The following is a 24,693-nucleotide window of genomic DNA, read 5'->3' on the forward strand; positions in this document are numbered from 1 at the left end:
AGAACCACTGTTTTACATAATTTATGTTACTGAAAAAAACAAAGTTAAAGAATAACCTTAAGGGGAAAATGATCTCTTGTCTAAAGAAAAGGGCAGTTTTAAAAATACAGCATCTAGCAAAGTATACTATATACACCAGATGCTAAATATTTCTTAATATTTGAGGAGGATAATGCAGGACAGTATTGCTAGAAAGTATGTTCAAGACTTCTTAATTCTTATTTCAACAGGATCCCCCAAGAAAACCTGGACAAGCATCCTAATTTCTCCCTGGAATCGAGGACAATGTTACATGAATAGGATGTTACCATCCGTGTAAAAATGGGGGGTGGGTCACACACACACACACACACACACACACACACACACAATATTTCTTATATATACAAGATAATATTGGTTATCTTTAAGTGGGGAGCAGGAATGAGAAGATATTTTACTGAGTACTTTTAATACCTTTTGAATTTTAAATCTTGTGAATGCAGTATTACCTACCTATTCCTCTCCCCAGCTCCCCAAAGAAGGAATTACATTCAGTGCATGTAGTAATCCCTTTTCTTGATTACCAAAAAAAAAAAAAAAAAAGGGAAGGGAAAAGAAGAGTGTTAAAAGCAGGCCCATGGGCACCTGGGTGGCTCCAGTTGGTTAAGCGTCCAACTTGGGCTCAGGTCATGATCTCACAGTTCGTGAGTTTGAGCCCCGCGTTGGACCCTGTGCTGACAGCTTGGAACCTGGAGCCTGCTTCGGATTCTGTGTCTCCCTCTTTCTCTGCCCCTCCCCTGCTTGCACACTCTCTCAATAAATAAACAAATATTAAAAACAAAAAAGCAGGCCCAATGCCTACAGCCCTGAGGACACTGCACGGTACTTCCCCATCGTGACTCTCTCGCCCACACTGTGAACAGCCATTGGCCCAGGTGTACCTCATTCGCAGCCACAGGCCGGGACCCAACACAGTGCCAGGCATGTCAGACCTCAGTAAATATCGGTTGGTGTCAAAAGTAGCTGGAAGATATTAATGTACATTTCCCTTTCCTACCTTCCTCCTTCTACACCTCCTAAATTAGTGGTATTTTCAAAAGGGTGATTTTCAACTTGGTTTGGCTGCTACGAAATGCAACTGCCAGGTCCCTCCTTTAACAATTATACCACATATTAGGATATAAGGGTGACCTGGCTGAAACACCAGTCATTTTTAGTATTCAATAACTTTAGTTATTGAATTAGTTTAGTAAAAAACACCAGTCTTTTTTAGTATTCAATATTTAAGGCTCTTCAGAAGCTTGTAAAGGACTTTAATTAGCCATATTTTTAGATGAACTTAAAATAGCTAAGAGGAAAAGCCCTGTTTGGTCACGTAATGGCAGGGAGAGCTGTGCACTTAAGAGCTGCTCTCTCGGGATGGTGCCTCCCTGGCTGGCACTGTCCTATCATTAAGTAAAGCCTGATGCATAAATCCAGACATCTGTGCACTGAATCCTTACTCAAATGTGCCTTTGTATGATCTTCTGACCAAGTACGAGAGCCATCCTTCAGGGCCTTTTGCATTTTTCTCCCAGCTCCCCACAGCTGACCTGGTCAGGGCAATCATAAGGTCCGAGGGCTCATACTTACTTGAGGATGTCTTTTAACAACAAGTTGGGTCTTCTCATCTTGTTTTGAGCTCGGGTGTACCATTGCAGAGAGGGTCTTGAGCAATCGCTTCTCAGTTTCACACAGTTATACTCACTGGGCATTGCTGTGAAGAGAGAAGCAGCCAGGAGGAGGGAAAAGAGGGAGAGTCAGGCAAACTGTGGTTACAAAGACCTTTAGGGGGTACATCTATAGCATGGAATACTACTCAGCAATAAAAAAGAATGAATTAATGATACACCCAACAACTTGAATGAATCTAGAGGTAACTATGCTGAGCTAATACTAAAAGTTCACATATTGTATGATTCCAGGTATACAACATTCTTGAAAGGTCACAATACAGAAATGAAGAACAGATTGGTAGTTGTCAGGAGTTATGGAAAGGGGTAGTGGGTGTGGTTGGATCCTTGTGTTGATGTAAATATTCTGTGTCTTGACTATACCCCTATCAATATCATAGCTGTGATATTATACTATGGTTTTGCAAGAGGCTACTGGTGGGGGAAACCGGGTAAGCGGTACATGGGATCTCTCTGTATTATTTTTTTTACAACTGCACACGAATCTACAATTATCCCCAAATAAAAAGTCTAATTAGTTTTTAAAGAGCCTTTACCTCTTAAAGGTGCATACAGAACTATTTACAGATGAAACAGGAAAAATGAGATCTGCTTCAAAAAAATCAGGAAGGGGATAGGCGGGGAGGTGGGGGATAGATAAGGCAACTCTAGCTTTAAACTGATTAAATATTGGGGCATGTGGATGGCTCAATCAGTTGAGAACCGACTCTTGATTTTGGCTCAAGTCACAATTCCAGGGTCATGAGATTGAGCCCTGCTTTGGGGTTAAGAAGGTGTGGAGCCTGCTTAAGATTCTCTCTCCCTCCCTCCCTATCTCTCGCTCTCGCTCTCCCTCTCCCTCTCTCTCCCTCTCCCGCTCACTTGTCACACTCTCTTTCTCCCTCAAACAAAAATTTTTTTAGTTAATTAATTAAACGGATTAAGTGTCAAAGCTGGGTACTAGACACATGGGGCTCATTAAACCTTTCTCAATACTCTAATGCTTTTGTACATCTGAAGTTTTCTATAATAAAAGTTCAAAGAGAAAGTGTTTTATATATATATGTATATATATATATATTAAGAGAAAATGTTATATTTAAAACAACAAAAGTGTTACACTAACAAAAAAGAGAAAATATGGCAATTTTAAAAGACATTTTTCTTAAAAAGTTACATGTTCTTGGGTATGCTTGCCTACTTATTCTTTTGAATTAATTTTATTCTCAAATTTTCAATTTCTAAATAATATTCCAAGGGGTACTATAGTAGAAATCAATACATTCTCCCCCCCCCCCCACCCCCATATCAGTTTCCCCCTTCCTGACAACTTGGTAGAATTCTGGATTTTTAGCTAGGGTGCATGGCCTCTCAACAGGAAGACTACATTTCCCAGCCTCCCTTGGAATTAGGTATGGCCTTGTGACTAAGTTCTAGCCAATGAGATATGAGCAAAAGTGACTTGTATAACTTCCAGGGTGTATTCCTTGGCATACACCTTTATCTCTTTTCCTGCTGACTGAAATACTGACACATGATGAGCCACTCTGGACCACACAGAGAGCACGTCACCAAGGGATGGTGAAGCAACAACAGAGAAGGGGCCTGGGTTCCTGGACAACCCCATGGGCATTCTACCTGGGACTGCCTGCCTCTGGGCTGTTATAAGGTGGAGAACTAAACTTCTGTCTTGCTTAAGATATTGTTAATTAAAAGTGAAGTCATATCTCAACTAATATAGGCACCTATTATATTACGCTATTATGATAAATTTATATATTAATTTAAGAAATAATATCTTTATTATAGTCATTTGGCCAAGAGACAGTTATATCTCATTATACACTTCATTTCCATTCAAGTTGTGTCATTTCCTCTGAACAAAATCTTTTATCAAACTGACATTCAAGTATTTAATCTTTCTGCTCCTAGAAACAATCTCTCCATCAGTTCTAATTTTAACTGTGTAGCACTACAGTGCAGGATTTTTGTAGACAAGTATCCTTCTGAAGAGTTTCAAAAAACAGTGCCAAGGACCTCACTAGTAAACCCTTCCTGAAGAACAACTGAGACCCTGGAATGTTTTTAAACACAACTTGAGGTTACTCAAATGCATGGCCAGCCAAGTGGTGGGAATCAGCAGGCTACCTGGAACCTATATGTATATAAAACAGACATTCTAAGATGTCTCTGTTTTTACAACCAGAATGACACATGATTTGCACCAAGGTGGACCTCCAGCAAACCCAGAGACCGCAGTGTCAGAGAGAAGAGGGTCTCCACCTCTGCCTGTCACTGGTGTGCTGGACAGCACTGCCCCGCAGGCTGTAAGCCTGTGAATTTCCTTCCTCAGACTGTGGCCAGCCGGCTTCCTGCTGAGCTGTGACTGCGGGATGTCCTGGTAGAAGACTGGAAGACAAGAGGAGGAAGCAACCTTTCTGGTCCCCTGACGCAGTGCAGGTTCTGACAGGGGTGGTGACAGTCACAGGCAAGGGAGGGCGACTACATGTGACTCCACAGCATCAGTGGGCATCCAGTGTCTGCAGTTTCTACTTGAGAGAAGTGATGGCATCTCCAGAAGCTTTGTGACAAGTACAAGCCTCAGCCCCGGGTGACAGAAGCTTCCTGATCTCTGGCTGACACTTCTCTCTCACTTTGCTATCTCCAGGCCTGCCGATGTCTTTGTGATCAATCCCCTGCATGAAAACCCTCCCTGCCAGAAGCATCAACATCGTTTCTGGTTTCCTGCTGGACAGTGACTAGTATATCAGATGATGCTCTCGTGCCACTTTCAGGAAAGTGGGATTGTTCAAGGAAAGGAGGGACTCTGGGGGTGACAGCAGGTCTAGTCCTGCTCATATGCTCAAAAAAAAAAAAAGCTGTTTTGTTTTTTTCTAATCATACTGGAGAGGACCTCATGAGAAGGAGTATGAGAACATAGTATCTACAGCCCGTCACCTGGGCTCAGCTCCTCCACCTACCAGTGGGGAAACTTTGGGCAAATCACTGTAACTCCTGCAGCTCCGTTTCCTCATCTGTAAAATGGGTGTAGCAATATTACCAACTTCATAGAATTCACATGGAGAAAGTGACTGCACATCATAAGCACCATGTACTTGCTGGCTGTTGCTACTATTATCCCACAGAAAGGGAACTTACAGGCACCCAGTCTCATTTGATATGGTTCATCTGTTGGGGCTTTAAGGCTCTTGTGCCTTTTGGTCACCCTCACTTCCAGCCACAGTTTTGGCTCCAGCCCTATCATGGAGTCGATTCCATTCCCCTTCCTGGTATCTCTGGAGAAACAACATCCTCTTGAAGCCCCTCACATACTCCTCCAAACCCTTTCTCAACCTGCAGAACCTCTCAATGCTCAGTGCTCACTGGTCACTGGCCCCTCGCTGTCACTGCTCCCTGCGATGGCCAAGCTGTTTCCAGCCTGTCTACCTCCCTTCAACCAGTCTACACACCATGCCTCGGATACCTTGGAAACACACTTCCTTTAAACTTCTTAAATCTTCCCTTGAACTCCCACATGCACATCTTATGGCTCCAGGGTCCTGGTCTCCATCCCCAGCACAATCTCCTCCCTGAATACCACCAGATTCCACCACCAGCCTTTAACCCATGTCCTCAAGTGAGTAACCCCTAGACCCAACTCCCTGTGCAGACCTGTCACCCAAGCTCAGACTATGTGTCCAACAACCTGCCTATGGTCTTCATCTCAGACAACAGTACAGAGCAGAACCTGGCATTGCCTCTATTCTTCACATTATTTTGAAGGTGCACCATCCACTCAGCCACCCAAGCTGCAAACCTTCCCCTTAGGCTTCTTTCATTCCCAGCCCCGATCGATCTCCAGGGCTTCTCGATCATAATCAACAATTGTGGGTAAGTTTATTTTTCATTTTGCATTCTGTGCATTACCGTTTTAATCTCTGCAAACTTAAAGACATTTTCATGGCGGGAGGAAGGGTCCTTCCCCTAGGATGAAAAGAAATTTGAAAACCACTCAAATGAAAAATATTTTTAGGAACCCTGAAGCATCTCTTAGTGTGTTGGGAACACTATATCATAAATGAAGCACTTAAAGGCAAAAAAAAAAAAAAGTAGTAGGAACTGTAAGTTTCTAAGTTACTATATTTTGTAGGGGGTTCTGCTGAGTTGGGAAAAAAATATATTTATGCAGAAGCAAAATGAAGAACATTGACACTCAGCAAGTCCTGGTGGCCTGAGCTCCCCCTGCCACTGTGTGGAAGCCGCATGCCTGCTCTACCTGAGCATCAGGGGTCTTCAAAAAACTGGTGAGTGAAATCAACAGATGAATGAAGGATGACCGCAGTATTCCTAGAGCTTCCGAGGGCTCGCACTCGCCAGCATCAGCTGGAGAAGCAGAGTGTCACGAACACTGCTCCACACGAAAGCCACCCCTGCCAACCTGTGCACGTGCACACACAGACTGAACTCACTTTGGTGATCGGAACCCTCCGCTCGAGTCAATTCATTTACGTAACATGAAGATTTCTTAGTCTAGAATAATGGAACTACTACAGATATGCCCTACTTACCAAAACTGCCTATGTTGATTCCTATGTGCATGCTTTATTTGGTCTTTGGAACACTTACTATCAGGAGACATGTTATTTATACATTTTTTTCCCTTTTAATATACATTTGTCTCTTGTCTCCCCCACCAGAGTACAGACTGCAAGGAAGCAGGGGTCTTCATTTTGCTCACCACTGAATTAACAGTGCCTAGAATGGTAAGAGGCACATAATAGGCACCTAATACGTACTTATTGAACAAATACTTGGTTTCTTATGAGAGTTTCAGAGGTGATGGTGGTTTCAGGCACTCGCCCAAGGACTTCTGTTGGCAGGCCATCACCAACGGATTGCCTGTCTTCTGTCCCTCCTGTTCTCCTTCCCCACCCCCTTCAGGGCAGCTCTTCCCCTACTGCCTCCTCCTAAGTGCTAGGGTCCAGGGCTCATAAGTCTGGCCCTTTTCCCGCCCAAACTGCTGGGATAATAGCCTCCATATCATGGCTTTGCTAAGCATCTTTATGCAGAAAAGTCTTGGCTTTCCAAATTATGTATTTCTACTCACACATAAAAACATAAAATATCCTTCTCAAATGCTTACATGCCTGGTGAAGAAATAATTCTTATGAAGGCCCTGATGGATAAAAGGCCAGGCTCAGGTTTTCGGTCTATTTGTAGAAATGGCACTAACATTTTCAGAATGAAAAATTAACCACTCACGACAAGATTAGAACAGACACCACAAAGCAGGACACGAGGAACTGCCAAATTACCAATATAGACAACTACTGGTACAAGAGTGGACAGGGCATTCATATTTATTGGGAGGTAAAGCCTACACACAATATCACTGAATCCTAAAAACACCCCCTTCATTGGACTGTGATACATTTAACTTGCCAAAGGTCATACATGGATAAGGGGCCAAGAATTCCAACCTACATCTATTCACCTCCAAGTCCATGCCTTTCCACCTGGGGTGCTTTAGGAAGGGAACGTACGCGAATATGTGAAGTGTTTTTCGTTTTAATAATGAAGGCATGCCAAGGCACAGACTGTTATAAACAAAAATGTGAACTTGAGGTGAGTAAGCCAACATGGCTGGAGTGTACTGCCTGGAAAGGAGAACAGGTACAGCTCAGATGTTAATATGGCAGCAGCTGAAAGAACATGCCTTTTAAGGTGGGAGGATTCTGGGAGCAGAGGACTTCACAGCTGCATGCTAGGTTGCCCACCAAGGGACAGCGAGGCAGGATACTGAGTGCTCGCTGCTGTCCAGATGAAAGGGGAGCCCGAGGCCTGCCCTGGTAAGGAGCAGGAAGAAGGGACAGGACAGAGATCTACTGAGAAATGATAAAAGGAAGGCAATCAGCCGCGATAAGTGAGCAAGCGTAAAGCTGCATCCTAGTTATGGAAAGACAGGGATGGGAGTCAATTTTTGCAGTTTTGTGATGATGTGGTGAATTTGAGATGATAAACAACTAGACAAAGATGACCTGGAGACAGGTGGAAATTTGGCTGGAGGCTCAACACAACATCCACCCCGGCAGCCAGCCCTGCCCACCGGGTCTGAGACAGTTAAACCCTCAGGCATCCACAGTATGGAATAAATTAACTCCTCTCCTTTAACAAGACTGGTATAAGGTATGTACCACCCAGGGAAAGTTGAGAAAATAGTCACTTAGATCATGTTTGGGTTTTGTGTTTGAGATGAAGGCTTCTACTTGATAAAGGAGAACAGAAGACGAGGCAGGAAGCCTGTCCTTGGGGAAAAGACAGCTTTGGGGTGCCCAGGAGAATGCACACCACGAGCAGGGGGCGCAGCAGAGGGGCTGGGCAGGGAGGGAAGAGGCACTCTATGGGCAGAAGGAATGGAATGAGCAAAGGGCAGAGGCCTGGTTAGTTTGGGGAACAGCAAATGACTGGCATGGGGTGGGGGTGGGGTGCAGGCAGGAGTTAAGGCAATATTGTGGTCCTATTGGACACCCAAGGGCTGGGGCCACAGATCAGCTGTGAATGCCCGCTGCCAACAGCACGCATCTGCCCCCACTCAGCAGATGCGTCCTACAGCCCCACCCAATTGATTGAGGAGGTACAAAAGACTAGCCCTCGTGCCTCCGGGAGAACGCCTGGAATCAGCTGGGACCACAGCTGTGCTCAGCTCCTTTCCCTGTCTCTCCCCCCACCCCAACCTCACCCCTTTCCCCTGGCAGCCCCGTCAATGAACCAGGGGCCCCTGAGTCCTGTTTCAGGCTCTGCTTCTATGGAACCCAACCTAAGGCACGCCATGAGGTCATATGGAAGACTGCAGAAGGTCATGGACAATCACAAGAAGCCCTTGAGGACTTTATTCAAGAAGCGTCATGAAATGTGGAGGAAAATCAATGGGGAAGCAGCAAGGATAGCAGGGGCAGGGGTGGAGAGCCTGAGACCAGAGGCTGGTGGGGAGCCAGCCCAGCATTCCCAGCCGCAGATCCTGGGTGCCTCAGCAAAGATGGCAGCAGCAGTGGGGAGAGGAAGGGCTTCGGCTGCAGCACCGACAAGGCTTGGGATAGACCAGATGTGCTTAGCAGGCAGGAGGGAAGACAGCTCAAGTGATGGGGAGGATGGTGGAGCTGTCTGTAGAGAAAGGTCACAAGGATGGAAGCTATGGGGGCACAAAGGTCAGTTTGGCCCTGCTGAGTCTCAGACGCCTGTGGGCCACCAGGCTGATATGTCTTGTTACAACTGAGAACCCAGGCTTGGGGCCCTGGAATATCAGTCAGAGGGTACCCTTGGCTGCATGTAACAGAAACCTGGGTATCATGGCTTTTAGCCAAGTCAGGTTTCCTTCTCTCACAGAACCAGAAATCTAGGCGCAAGCAGGCCAGGCTGATGCAATGCCACCCACCCACCCACCCCCCAAGCTTCTGTTCCTCCAGCATTCATACATGGCCAACCTCCATTCCACAGTCCAGGCAGGAAGGAGAAGAGGGACGAGATGCAAAGGAAGGGGAAGCACCTATATCAGGAGAGGGAAACCTTCCCCGGAAACTAGAAACCGACAGGCTTCCATTTACATCTGTTTGTCTCTCATTCATATCTCTTTGGCCAGAAGGGAACGGCATCACGTGGCTACCCCCGGCTGCGAAGTTAGCCAGGAACTTTTACAAGCTGGGCCACAGGCTTCCCCAAACAAAACTAGGGTTCTGTCAGTAAGGAAGGAAACAGGGGATCTGTAACCGTCAATAGTAGGATGTGCCACAACAGATAAGGTCCGGGGACATTTCGATAAAGGTAGCAGTTAAGACTGCTCTAAAGAGATAAGATCCCGGAGGGGAAGAACACAGTGCAGAGCCTTCTTAACCTTGGTAATCCCACCTTCAAGGGGTCAGGGAGGAAGGGAAGGAACACAGGAAGTACTGATGGAAATCACAAAAGGAAATATTGAGCAAAATCAGTAACCCTGACATGACAATTCCAAGCCTGGGTTCAAAGCACTCTGAAGTCCAATTATTTAAGAAAGCAGCCTGAGAGGTCCTGAACAAAATGCACTTTATATTGCTTTATCCTAAACAAGTAATAATGGGTGCCCACACACAAAATAATGGGTGAAACGTTCATTTCATCGATTCTGTGGGCATGCAGAGACGACATGACAGATGGGAGTCTGGAATGAGTCCCCACTTTCTAGAAACCCAAGGTGGAGGGAAGTGATGACAAGAATGTATCCACAGTGGTGTGGGGAGGGCCATGGGAGCAAGGAGGCTGTTTAGAAGCACGGCACCTGCCACTCAGCACACACACAGACAGGGTCGAGTCACAGAGCTGACTCCTGCGCTGTCTCGCCAAAGCCCAAATGTGGGCACAGGGCAAAAGCGGCAGGGCTGGGGGGCCCAGGGCAGCAGCAGGGACCAGTGAAGTTCTACACTAAACTCGCTCCTACCCCCACCCCACAGGGAGAGGCAGCTGCAGGTAGGGGAATGGCGGTTTTGTCAGAAAAGCTCAAGAGTACTCTAGTCCAGGGCCTTACCTATGGCTTCCAGAGCTCTGCGTGACATGTTACTTTTCTCCTACTGATTCCAGAAGTCAACCTGTCCTCCTGTCCACTCAGGCAGACAATCTGGGTAATTCCAAACCAGTTTTAGCTGTGGAACTTTGTTTGTATGAAAGCTTACTTGGAATCCTAAGACATAGGGGTGCATGGGTGGCACAGTCGGTTAAGCATCTGTCTCTTGGTCTTGGCTCGGGTCATGAGCTCACGGTTACTGAGTTCAAGCCCCACATCAGGCTCTGTGCTGATGTCCCAGAGCTTACTTGGGATTCTGTCTCTCCCTCTCTCTGCCCGCCCCCTCCCACCCCACTTGTTGAGTGTTCTCTCTCTCTCTCTCTCTCTCTCTCTCTCTCTCTCTCACACACACACACACACACACACACACACACACACACACACACACAATAAATAAACTTAAAAAAAAGAGAATCCTAAGACACAACACAGATAAGAGGCATGCAACTGATCTTTTGCGGGGTTTCTTCAGCTCAGCACTACTGACATTTGGGGCTGGGTGATTCTTTGTTGTGGGAGGCTGTCTTGTGTACAATGTGTAGCAGCATCCCTGGCCTCTGCTCCCCAGATGCCACTAGCATCTCTGGTCCTGCTCATCTCTCCCAGCTGTGACAATCAAAACTGTCTCCAGACATTGCCAAATGTCCCCTGGGGGGCAAAACTCTATCCATTGGGATAAAATCACCGTCTGTATGAACATTCCAACACTGCCATATTCCTAAAGTATTGAGGGTAACTAAACTCACCGCAAAAACGGAAAACCAAAGACTGTGAACTAAAAGTCGAAGATACTTGAGTTTCAGGATCTAATATTTTTAATATTTGGTTCGGATTGAATGGTCTCAAGAAACTGGATTCATCAAGGTAAGTGATCGTGTTCTCACCTGTGCAATGTGTAAGCCAACAGACAGGCACAGGCCTGCATTCACGCAGCAGTCAGGGCAGAGCACCAGCCTGCAGGGTATGCGAGTTCCAGGTGTACACGGGGATGGAAGGACCACACTCATTCCTGGATCCATACGATCAAAGCAAAGCACCTTTATCCCATTCCACTCCCTCCACCCAAGGGGGAAAACTCCCTCTACACCATCCTGCCCTGTTTCTACTGGGTAAGCAGTGTCTTACTTGTCTTTTAGGAATGTGAAATTTCACCCACGATATCAAGACCACAAAGGAAGTGCTGGAAGAGCTCTGGTGCTGAGACCACACCCAATCATCTCCTGTCTTCTACGATTCATTCAACTGAAATGACCAGTGCCTTCCACCAGGTGAGGATATGTAAAGATGGTTATCTGTGAACCAGGAAAGGGCTCTTACCAGACACAGGATCTGTCAGTGTTTTGATCTTGGGTTTCCAGCCTCCAGCACTGTGAGTAATGAACATCTATTGTGTAAGTAAATAATAAGAAGAAGAAATAAATAGTCAATGCCTCCACCACTGTCTTGGCCAATGGTTCTCCAACCTGAGCATGCACAAGAACCACTGGAAGAGGCTGTAAAGTATGGAGATTCCCAGACCTCATCTCCAGAATTTTCCACCTGCTAGGAACAGGCAAGGACACCAAATGTGCATTTTAAGCAAGTTCCCCTGAATTATGTGGGTGTGGTACTTTGAGAAACTCTGCTCTCTGGTAAGCTGTAATTAACAGATTTCAGCCTAAAGATTTTCAGGTCCTCCTACAAACTGTGCAGTTACAAGGACCTGTCTACTGAAATGAAAAATAAAAGCGTTGCTCCATGAATGCATCCGCACTCTACTAGTTTTGCCCACCAACCAAAATGCAAGCACTTCAGGGGTGCCTGGGTGGCTCAGTCAGTTAACCATCTGACTTCATCTCAGGTCATGATCTCGCAGTCCGTGAGTTCGAGCCCTGCATCGGGTTCTGTGATGACAGCTCAGAGCCTGGAGCCTGTTTCAGATTCTGTGTCTCCTTCTCTCTCTGACACTCCCCCATTCATGCTCTCTCTCTGTCTCAAAAATAAACGTTAAAAAAAAATTTTTTTTTAAATGCAAGCACTTCAATGATTCCGAGGTGTGCGTTTTAATCTACTGCTAATCAACCAGCATTCCTCTAAGGCTGAGAATACACCATTACTTTCACTCAGTTGCTGGCTTTTTACATGTTTAAAGGTGCTAAGGCAATTAATTCTGAGTCCTTGGAATACATAAACATTCTCCAAAACTCGAACATGCCCAGAAACTACACATGGTGTTTCTCCAAGATTTTACTAACATGACAAAGATGTCAAGAGAGCAGCACCTCTTGCGGGGTCAAATCCAGAACCTTCTTCCCCTCCCTACCTCTCTCTTATACTCCCCTCCCTCCTCACTCCCCTTCAGCCTAGAGGTCTCTTGTTTCCACCCCCACACCACCTCAGGGTCTTCATTTGTCTCTGCCAGGCCTCCAGGTGGCTCTCTCCCTTATCATCTTTATTCTGGTCTTTATTCAAAAGTCACCTTCCTTGTAAAAGAGCATCCCCACCCCTAAGCCCTGTTATTCACCCCTGCTTTACTTTACAGTACTCTTTAGGACTCAGACATATTTGCCTGTTGTCTGCTCTCCCCACTAAAACATAAGCTTCCTAGAAAAGAGGTTCTGGTAATTGTGTTCTCTGCTATAACCTCAGAACCCAAAACAGTGCCTAGCATGTAAGAAGTACTTAACTACTTGCTGAAGGAATGAACCAATGAATGAACGCACTCATCAGAGGCCCGTACCCAGATTCCCGCAGAATAGCTAACCCAGAGTTAGCATGGTCCTAACGTGCAGACGTGAGGACCAGATCCTTCCCTGTGTCCAGATGTCACAACCACTGGGCATTTGTGAACTGTCCAGAGCATGCCTATATCATGGAGAACAGGGATGGGATTTTTCAAATGAGAATCAGTGTGTGTGTGTGTGTGTGTGTGTGCACGCGCGCGCACGTGCAGGGCCCTGGGGAAAGGAGACAAACAAAGTCAAATGATTGGCCCCCCCACCACCATGGGAAATAGAAGAGAAGCTGGGTCTGTTTTGTTTTGTTTCTTAAGAGGAAAAGAGATTAAAACAGTCTCACTGTTTGGCTGTTTGATAATGGCCAAGTCATTCTTTAGGATGTTTGCTAAGATGTAAAAAGCAGGATTGGATGAGAACATTTCCACTGCCTCTTCTTCCACTAAAATTTATGAGTCTCACCTACTTTTCAAAGTAAGAACAGGAAACATAAATCTTAGCTGATTCAATGGACGCTCATACATTATGGCCATTTAGGAGAGAGAAATAGGAAGCTGGAATAAGTGGAGGGAGATGGGTTTAAAAAAATTAAAGGGGAAATAGAGGAGTGGGGGACACAGAGTGGAGAAAATGGAGTGGAGGCTGAGGGTTAGGAAATTCTGTGAAAGGAGAGCTGGAAGGGAAAGAAAGACAGGAAGGAGGTATAGAGGCTTCACTGTTCTTATCATATTCTGTTCCCTAGGGCTGGACAGTTTCAGAGGAACTCCTCTCTGCAAATTCTGATAAGCAGATCCACCCACACACCCACCTCAAGCCCTAGCGTAGAGCTCCCCTTCTGAATCCAAGAACAGCCCCTGTCACCCCACCCCACAGGAGAGGCTCCAGCCAAAACATAGAACGTTGTCCTAAACTGTATGAAATGCAGTGGGGGCTGGACAAGAACCCGCCCCTGCTTATGCAGAACGCAAAAGATGCGGGATTTTTGCCAAAACATACAATCTGAGGTTCCATCAAGCAGGAGGGTGGACCATCTTTAACTGACTGATGCCAAAGCTTTAAGCAAAGCATACCCTCTGCGGGCCCTGTGCCTTACTTATTGGCAAGCGCTCAACCAAAGCATCTTGGTGAAGTGCACTGATCTCATGCATCAACACTCTCAACTGTGTTTAAATATATTTCCGAAGTTACATTCTGCCTGGGAAGCCTCTGTTACAGGACAGTGGTAGGTCTAGTCTAAACCAGGTAAATGTGTGGATCAGAGCTGGCTGACCAGGCTACCTGAAGACAGCCAGCAGGAGTCAAGTCTCTGGGAAGGGAGCAGCGGACAGCGGAAGAAAGAAACCTTCCTGTCAGGTGAAGCTGCACTTTTGGTGATCTTGCACCCTGTCTTCTGCTGACGCCCGGGGGAGCAGAGCCAATGCTGAAGAGAGCTCAGCGTTGTGGGTAATGACTTCATTAATGACCACGGAAAGGGGAGACCCTGAAAAGCTCCATGTGGCTTCTGATGCTACACTTGCCACAGCACCATGACCTGCAGACTTCCGAGTTTTTAAACTCTATTAACTCTGTTTTTTGACATAATCCCAAACTTACAGAAAGATTGCATGAACAGTACAAAAAAATTCCTGGATACCTTTCACCCAGACTCCCCAACTGGTAACATTCTACCACATTTGCTCTGTCTTGCTACATAATACAATATAATATGCATATTACTTTTTTACCCATTTGAAAGTAGTTGAAAACATGATGATATTCCCCCTGTAAATATTTTAACATTTTAGTATTTCCTAAAGACAAAGATATTCCCTTACACAACCACAACATAATGATAAAAATCAAGCAGCTTTTGTTGTTTCAATACCATCTAATCTAAAGAACTTATACAAATTTCTCTAGTAGTCCCAATAATGGCCCTAGAGCAAAAAGGAGCACATGTGGCATTCAGCTGTCATATCTTTTCAACCTCCTTCAAGCTGAAACAGTTCCTTTATCTTTTATGACCTTGGCATTTTTTGACAAGCACAGGCCAGTTATTTTATAGAATGTCCCTCATTTGAGGTTTGTCAATTTCTTCACGATTATATTCAAGTTATACATTTTTGGCAGAAACATCACAGACTGATGCTGTGTTCTTCTCGATGCATTTTGTCAGGAGCCACACGATGCTGACTGTCCCACTCCTGGTGATGTTCAATTTGATCAACTGGTTAAAGTAGCGTGAGGCAGGTTTCCCTGCTGTCAAGTTACCATTTTTCCTTTGTAATTAATAAGTAACTTGATGGAAGATACTTAGGCACTAAATAAATACCCTGTTCTCATTAAATACTTATTTCAGCAGCCACTGGTGGATTCTTGCCGGAATAAGAATGAAATCCTGTATGAGGACAAACAAGGTCAAACTTCAGGGGAAAAAATAGGGCTGGTTGAAGCAGTAAGTCATGAGCAAGAATTAGCATGTGAGACTTAATTCAAATAACACTGGGTTACATTCATTCTGAGCAATCAAGGGGGAAAACACCTCTGTATTTACCTTTTTTTAAAATGTTTATTTTTGAGAGAGAGAAAGAGACAGAGAGTTAGTAGGGGAGGGGCAGAGAGAGAGGGAGACACAGAATCCAAAGCAGGCTCCAGGCTCTGAGCTGTCAGCCCAGAGCCCGATGTGGGGCTCAAACTCACAAACTGTGGGATCAGGACCTGAGCCGAAGTGGGATGCTTAACCGACTGAGCCTCTCAGGCGCCCCTAGATTTACTTTTGAGAGTATATGTGAGTATCCATGTGCATGCTAGTTCCTCTCATGGTGAGCATGCCTGCTAGAAACTCAGCCCTTTAATTCGAAGGTGTCCAGTGCCATCAAAAAGAGACACCCACGTTCAGAGAGCTGACAGCCAGAGTCATCCTCACACCTGAGGCCCGATTCTCCAGCGGCAACGTCGAGGGGCTCAGCTCCACGATTCCTGGTCTTGGTGCGGCATGTTGTTACGTTTAAAAACAAAAACCCCAACTCACTACTGCCTTAGAGGAGGCGGTCAGCTTTAAGAACTCTGGCTTGGCTTATTCAAAAAGTAGTTTTTACAAGTCTATTATCAAAAAGTTAGAAACTTCAGAAATTATACAAGAGTGGAAAGAACATTTTGAAATCACATACTGCTTGTCATACTACGACCCAGTAATAGCCACTGTTAACATTCTGGTCTACAATTCCATCAGTCTTTACTCTTTGTATACATATATTTTATCAGGATTGGGATCAAAGTGTCTATACCAGGCCTCTTCAAGCTGGGTTTGGCTAGAGAATTGAGCCCAAAAGGATCTGAATATCTATTTTCCCAATTCTCCCAAGGATGGTCTATAACTAGAATCATTCCGGAAGCATGGGAGAGAAATTTATTCATAACTTACAATGGTTGCCCTAGAGTAGCAGGGCTTAATTCTCTTGTAAACCCCCGGTTGCAGAGGGCTGGTCCATATTGTTATATAATTTCCTTTGTTCCCCCTAACAATCCTCTAAATAAACATTTTTTTCTTCCAAATTTTCATTTAAGTTCTAGTTAGTTAGCATATAGTGTAATATTGGTTTCAGTAGAATTTAGTGATCATAACTTACATATAACACCCAATGCTCATCATAATAAGTGCCCTCCTTAACACCCATCACCCATTCAACCCATCCCCCACCCACCTCCCTCCATCAACCCTCAGTTTGTTCTGTATCGTTAAGAGTTTCTTATAGTTTGCTTCCCTCTCTTTTTCTGCCCCCCTTCCCAAATGTTTGTTGGTTTTGTTTCCTGAACTCCACATATGAATGAAATCATATGGTACTTGTCTTTCTCTGGCTGACTTATTTTGCTTAGCATAATACACTCTAGCTCTATCCACGTTGCTGCAAATGGCAAGGTTTCATGGTTTCTGATGGCTGAGTAATATTCCATTGCATACAGATACCACATCTTTATGCATTCATAGTTGATGGATATTTGGGCTCTTTCCATAGTTTGGCTATTGTTGATAATGCTGCTATAAACATCAAAGGAAACAATCAACAAAATTAAAAGGCAGCCTATGGAATGGGAGAAGATATTTGCAAATGACATATCTGATAAAGGGTTAGTATCTAAAATCTACAAAGAACTTATCAAACTCATAAATAATCCAGTGAAGAAATGGGAGGAAGACATGAATAGACATTTTTAAAAGGAAGACATCCAGATGGCTAACAGACACATGAAAAGATGCTCAACATCACTCATCATCAGGGAAATACAAATCAAAAAAACCATGATGGGGGCGCCTGGGTGGCTCAGTCAGTTAAGCGTCCAACTTTGGCTCAGGTCCTGATCTCACGGTTTGTGAGTTTGAGACCCACATTGGGCTCTGTGCTGACAGCTCGGAGCCTGGAGCCTGCTTCGGATTCTGTGTTCCCCACCCCACCTCTGCCCCTCCCCTGTTCGTGCTCTGTCTCTCTGTCTCAAAAATAAATAAACATTAAAAAAAATTTTTTTTGTAATAAAAAAATAATAAAAAAAGCAAAACCATGATGAGATACCATCTCATACCTGTCAGAATGGCTAACATTAACAACTCAGGGAACAACAGAAGTTGGCAAGGATGCACAGAAAGGGACTCTCCTGCACTGTTGGTGGGAATGCAAACTGGTGCAGCCACTCTGGAAAACAGTACGGAGATTCCTCAAAAAGTTAAAAATAGAACAACCCTGCGACCCAGCAACTGCACTACTAGGTCTTTATCCAAAGGACACACAAATACAGACTCAAAGGGGTACATGCACCCTGATGTTTACAGCAGCACTATCAACAACAACCAAACTAAGGAAAGAGCCTAAATAAACATTTAATAAGCACTTTCCATATACCAGGCGCTGGGAATATAAAGATAAAAAGACACAGCCCCGTTCTTCTTTAAATGAATAATCCAGCCAGGGAAGGCCAAAATACCTTCATACCCAAAATACCAAATAACGCCACAGTAGAGGGGAAGCAATACACCTGGAGCACCCCGAGCAAGGAACCGTCATCTCCGTCACAGGACATCAGGGAGGCTTCCCTGAGGAGATAATGTGTAAACGAGTCCCTAAAGGATGGGCAAGACTTCAGAGACAGAAGACAGGAACAGGCATCCAGATAGAAGAAATACCATGTGAAAATACCCACAGAGGCATGCTCTGGCCCGATCACAGGGGACCTGGAGAGAGCGGCAGATGTGCCTAAGACGGAACCACAACCTCCACACTGGCCTCAAAGGAGGGGGTGCCAGGCAGCCCTACGTGGCTCTGGAGCAGGCTGGCCAGCTCACGATGGGAAGTGGGCTGAAGGCAGCTAAGGAGAGGTCACGGAGGTCACTGCAACCGAGCCAGAGCAGAACCCGTGAGGAGGGGGCCGATCAAGAGACGTGAAGAAAGATGCCACACAGAATGTGGTGACTGAGCTGGCAGGGGCTGTTATTCTAGCACCCTGCCAGCTGAGGTCTGGCCTGCATAACAAATCCAGGCCAGTAATAGGAAGGAAAAAGAGCAAAGAGCACGCAAGAGGGCTCCACGCAGTGCCACCACTCCACCATTCTCTGAGGGGACTTAATGGCAGAGGTGGGGGTACCCCTCAGAGAAGGAGACCAGAGGGAATAAGACAGACACTGGAATAAATGGGGGAAGACTGCTTAGAGAACTGCCCCTCCTCTTTGGGTCCGTCTAAGCTCTAAGAAAACACCTTACATAAGAGCTCTCCAGTGGGGGGCTCCTGTGATTACAAATTATATGTGCAGAATATGTAAAGGAGAACAAGTCGGTGGCAATCCCATGAATACTACAAATAGCGCAAAATCTAGAAGGTACCTTTAAAAATTTTTTTTAATTTTTATTTATTTTTAAGAGAGAGAGACAGAGCATGAGCAGGGGATGGGCAGAGAGAGAGGGAAACATAGAATCTGAAGCAGGCTCCAGGCTCTGAGCTGTCAGCAAAGAGCTCATAGAAGGTACCTTTTTAATGGAAGATTTCCCTCTTGATCTAAAGGATATAAGTAGTAGGCATGAAGAAATAATACTTAACAGAACGGGAAAGTCAGTAGAAATAATAGTTAACAAAATCAACTCTGGGACCCAATGTAAATAGGCTCCAACACGAGGACCTTCCTAATGGGAAACATAGGGGATGAGACGATGTGAAAGTGTGTGTGCAAATTCTGAAATTACCAAGATCCCACCCCCAAAAAGAAAGGGTTGGGATATGGGTCCCTAAGTCTTGAAATTATGAAGTGACATCGTCAAACAAGACCTCAGCAATATTTCTCAGGGAGCAGCTGTCCAGGTGGATAGGGAAACAGAGGTCAAGGATTTGCTAGGTAGTTTATGTCATGATCCAGTATTCAGTAAGCCACGTCGTCCTAGAAGCAGCAAGCTAGTCACATAAAACTCAAATCAGAAAGTGACCCCAGGGGCACCTGTGTGACTCAGTAGGTTAAGCATCTGACACTTGATTTCAGCTCAGGTCATGATCTCACGGTTCATAAAATCAAGCCCGGCTTCAGGGCTGTCAGCGCAGAGCCTGCTTGGGATTCTCTTTCTCCCTCTCTCTCTGCCCCTCCCTCACGAGCATGCAAGTTCTGTCTCTGTTTCTCTCTCCGCCTCTCAAAATAAATAAATAAACATATGAAAGAAAAGAAAAGAAAAGAAAAGAAAAGAAAAGAAAAGAAAAGAAAAGAAAAGAAAAGAAAAGCCTAAAATGGCCCTAGAAAAGGAACTGGAGGGACCACAATTGGGACCTGAAGTTTGACAGGCCCTGGCTGTTTTGAGACTGAAGGAGTGGGAACAGTCTTAGAGAAGAAAAAAGGAAAGTTTTGTTTGGGGCACTTTAAGCTCAGAGAAAGTTAAATATGTTTGAACTCTTAAAACCAACAACAGGTATTTAGGTCTATAAGAGGCATGGCTAAAACACAGAATTTCCTTTTATAACCCAATCACATATCCCTTTTCCTCTTTGCTCCAAATATTTGGGAAATCATTATTTGGGCAGGCCCCAAAGAAGCATGCTGCCAATCATATAAGCAGGGTTTTTTTTTTTAATGTTTATTCATTTTTTTGAGAGAGGGAGAGAGACAGGGCATGAATGGGGAAGGGGCAGAGAGATAGGGAGACACAGAATCCAAAGCAGGCTCCAGGCTCTGAGCTGTCAGCACAGCGCCTGACATGGGGCTCAAACCATGAGATCATGACCTGAGCCGAAGTTGGATACTTAACTGACTGAGCCACCCAGGCAATCCTCATATAAGCAGGTTTTTAGGTTTTTTTAAATGTTTTATTTATTTTTCAGAGAGAGAAAGCATGAGCGGGGGAGGAGCAGAAAGAGAAGGGGACAGAGGATCCTAAGCAGGCTCCGTGCTGACAGCAGCAGCAGGCCGATATGGGGCTCGAACTCACATTTGATCATGTGAGATCATGACTTGAGCCGAAGTCAGAGGCTCAACCGACTGAGCCACCAGGCGCCCCTCATATAAGCAGTTTTAATCAAGCATGGAATACGCGCCTGGGGCTACAGCAATGGCCAGACGGACACAGTCTCTTTTTCAAAAGGCTCTCATGATCTTATTTTAAAAATTAGACAAGTAGATCTATCACAAATGTAACTATTTTCATAGTATTTCTTTCAAATTTATTCTACATTGGACATGAGGGCTGTGTTACAAGATGTTTTAGATTTGAGGGTGTGTGTGTGTGTGTGTGTGTGTGTGGGAAGGGGTTAGGAAAGGTCCTCCCAGGAAGGAATGCGTAGAACTCGGTGGGCAGGCAGGTGTCACCTGAGCAGGGACAGCAGGCACGGAGGGGAAAATTTTGCATGGAGTGCCTGAAGGTCCAGCCCAGGAGGGAATAAGGTACCAAAAGAAGCTAGAGAAAAGAAGCAGACCATGCCATGGCCTGCTGGAAATGGGAAATTTTTTATCCTGGGATAAAAGGAGCAACTGGGTGGGAAGTTAATTGGAACTGGATTTTGGAAAGACCTCTCTTGAGCCACACTGGAGATGGGGAAGTCCTCTTGTGCCCTGAGACCAGTTAGGAGCCTGCTGTGGAGACCCAGGGGAGTGACGATGGCCTGCAGGGGAACACGCCAACCTGGACAGGGAACACGGCCATCTCAGCCACCTTGGATGACCTTTCCAAGAATTTCCACAGGAGTTGTTCTCAAGCATGCGGCAGGAACACACTATGTGCTGCAAAGGGAGGGATGCATTTGCCTCCTTGCCACCTCCAGGTCAGACTGCCTGAGTCAGAATGTCCCCTAGACACTTTCCCCAGACTCTGTCCCCTACACTTTATTAGTTTCTTAACCCCTCTGAGCCTCAACATCCTCATTTGTAAAATGGGGATAATAACGATACCAAACTCACATGGCTTTTGTGAAAATTAAATGAGCTGTACGTATAATGACATATACATAAAAAATGACTATATATATATATATATATGCATGCTATACTGACTCACTTTATTGTCACCTGCTCTAGTCTAATCTAGTCATCTAGTCTAGAGCAGGTGACAATAAAGTGAGTCAGTATAGCATTTATCTTTTCTTCTGACCTATCTATGTGTTGTAGCATGTGGGTTTGTTAGGAGGGGAGTGGGTTTACCAAGCTTTTCACAAAAAGCCCACTCCTCTTTTGCCAGCCACTGAACACTGCCAGATTCCTACGATCCTAGATTTCCTTGGCAGAAAACTGAACCCCACTACCACAGTTAGCCCTGACTGTCCCCTTTATCAAGACAAATCAGCTCAATGTTTAAAACAGGCTAAGATCCAGAGCTGTGCTGTCCAGTACAGTTGCCACTAGCCACATGTGGCTGTTAAGTACTTCAAATGTGGCCAAACCAAATTGAGATGTGCTCTATATAAGTAAGATACACACCAGACTTTAAAGACCGAGTATGAACACGAAAATTTAAATTGCTCATTAACAATTTTTAGATTAATTTCAGAATATACTGGACATACTGGGTTAACTAAAATATATTATTAAAATTAATTTCACCTTTTTTTTTAAAGTTCCCTTCCTTCTAATTTGTTGGATTCATTTTAATTGCTATGTTCCTAATGTCTTAATTTAGCTAATTAAATCATTAATTTTTGCTATTTTTCTTGTTAATATGAGCAATTAAGACTGTACCTAATAGTTTAAGTATATAAGTCATCCTACAACTTTTGACATATATGTTTATTATTATCACTTATCTCTCAAGCCTAAATATTTTTAAATTCAAATTTTCACTTTTTTTCCAAAATAGCATTTAAAACTGATATAATTTAGTTGCACTGTGGCCAGAGAACTTGTTCTGTATGATACTGGTTATTTTAAACATGTTAGAACTTATTTCATGACCAGGTGTATACTCAATTTTTGTAAAAGTACAATCTTCATTTGTGGGACCATGTTTTCTATATAAACAGTTGGATCAAGCTTATTGTTTGCTGGAATAACCCTTTAGTGGTTTTCAGTCAGCTTGTTCTATCAGCTACTGAAAGATGTATGCTAAAATCTCTCTCACTTTGGTGGCAGATTTGTCAACTTTTTTTTTTTTATTCTTCTGTCACTTTTTACTTTACATTGTTTGAAGCTGTGTTAGTATGTGCATAACAGTTTAGAAGTTCTTATATTCCTCAGAAATTGCAACTTCGATACAACTGTTTCTTTTCAACTTTTTCAATGTAGCTACTAGAAAAGTTTAAGTTATGTGTGGCTTGAGTTACAGTTCCACTCGACTAGAGAAAGGATAAGCAAGAAGCCTACACCAACCACCAAGTCCTGGAAAACTAAGGATGTGACTGCAGAAAATAACAAGCAAAGGGAGGAGAGTATTGGGAGCCCTGTTAAAGCACCATACTCTCTTCCTCTCTTGCCACTAGAGTCTAAATAGGAAATGAGACCAAGATGTTTGTCAGAAGCAGAAAGGAGGTGAAGAACAAGATAGAAGAGGGTAAAAAAGCAGAAGCTGAGGGGCACCTGGGTGGCTCAGTCGGTTTAATGTCCAACTCTTGATTTCTTCAGCTCAGGTCATGATCTCACGATTCGTGAGACTGAGCCCTGTCGCAGGCCCTGTGTTGCCACGACGAATGGAGCCTGCTTGAGATTCTCTTCCCCTCCCCAGCTTATGCTCTCTTTTTCACTCTCAAAAACAAATAAATACACATAAAAAAAAAAAAAAAAGGCAGAAGCTGAGAAAAGGTGGCCAGGGAAGAAGGAACTCTATACATATCATAGAACAACGACTTCCACTGTGAACTCAATATATTTAAGCCTTTAATCATGAAAATGACACTTGGTATTAAAAATAGCCTTAATGTCCAAAAGATAGAACCACTATTCCATTAAAGCAGACCTTTTTTATTTATTTTTATCAATTTTCCCTCTTTGAATTAATCAAATCATACCATATGATACTTAACTATTATGATTTTAGATACTTAACTTAATCCTGGATGTTTTTTCCATGCCAGAGGAAGAGAACAAAAATATCTTGTACGGCCTTAAAGGACTAACCTAGACTTGTGCTTTTCCTCAATGACATGAGAGAATTCTTAACAGAAATGCGGAAGCACAGAGAAGGCAGATCAGAGAAGTAGAAACAAGTATAGAAAGTACCAGGCACCTGGGTGGCTCAGTCAGTTAAGCATATGACCTCAGCTCAGGTCATGATCTCACGGTTGGTGGGTTTAAGCCCCTCTGACAGCTCAGAGCCTGAAGCTGGCTTCAGATTCTGTCTCCCTCCCTCTCTCTGCCCCTCCCATGCTCACTCTCTTTCTCTCTCTCTCTCAAAAACAAATAAACATTAAAAAAAAAAAAAAGGAGCTAAACAATATATACAAAGTACAATGTTTAGAAAGCAAAAGGGAGGAGAGGTTCCCAGAAGTGCTTGCAGGCAACTGGGAGCTGAGATAAGTTAAAGCAGTTTGGCCAGAGAAACTTTTCCCTGACAACAGAACTCTTGGGTTGCCCACAGCTCGGCCTGTGCTGCTGCGTGACTCGGGAGACCGGGGCATGGAGCTGACTGCACTTGCCAAGAGAATATGGGGCATGGGGCACAGCCAGATAGAAACTGATCATGACTCCCGGTAAGACTCCTGCCTGTCTCCTTGGTGAAAACTTGGTGTTGCCCTCATCAGCTAGTAGTAAGGAGGTACTATTATAAAACTAACACTACACTAATAAAAATTAACTACTAATTACCATATAATAACCATATGATGACCACACTAATAACAACGTAGTTATTAAAAAATTGGAATAACATGGCTTTGCCTGCAGCTCCCAAAGCTGAGTATACACACGCCCATTACCCAGCAATCACATACCTACCATACCACCATCAGAAATGCATACGTATGTATACCAAAGATGGGTACGAGAACAGTCACAGCAACGTTATGTGCAATAGTCAAATGCTGGAAACTGCCCAAATGTCCATCAACAGTGCACAAATATGTGATATATTAATCACCCAAAGGCCAAATCAGCACTGAGAGGAAGCACACTACAGCAAGAGGCAGCGTCACGAGTGAATCTCAGAAACCTAACTCATTAGGAAAGATGTCGGATACTGCAGGATCCATTTATACACGCATGGAACTGTCAGGTGTGGTGGGTTGCCCCCAGGGAGGTAGGGACTGGAAGGGAGCACACACGGGGAGCTCCTGC

General features: G+C 44.4%; 1 protein-coding gene across 6 annotated transcripts in view; it reads right to left on the reverse strand.

The window, feature by feature from the left end:
* Positions 1–24,693, reverse strand: part of ST3GAL5 (ST3 beta-galactoside alpha-2,3-sialyltransferase 5) — a 49,930-nt gene that overhangs the window by 22,746 nt on the left and 2,491 nt on the right. For 5 of the 6 annotated variants that reach the window (XM_023251839.2, XM_045054518.1, XM_023251836.2 and 2 more), the window contains exon 2: positions 1,615–1,738. In XM_023251839.2, coding sequence (XP_023107607.2) covers positions 1,615–1,738 — 124 coding nt within the window. Of the gene's footprint in view, positions 1–1,614; positions 1,739–11,601; positions 11,727–24,693 lie in introns of those variants that run through there. The other variant, XM_019827531.3, reaches the window with a different exon arrangement.

The sequence above is a fragment of the Felis catus genome, chromosome A3 (genome assembly GCF_018350175.1).
Source record: "Felis catus isolate Fca126 chromosome A3, F.catus_Fca126_mat1.0, whole genome shotgun sequence".
NCBI classification, from domain to species: Eukaryota; Metazoa; Chordata; class Mammalia; order Carnivora; family Felidae; genus Felis; species Felis catus.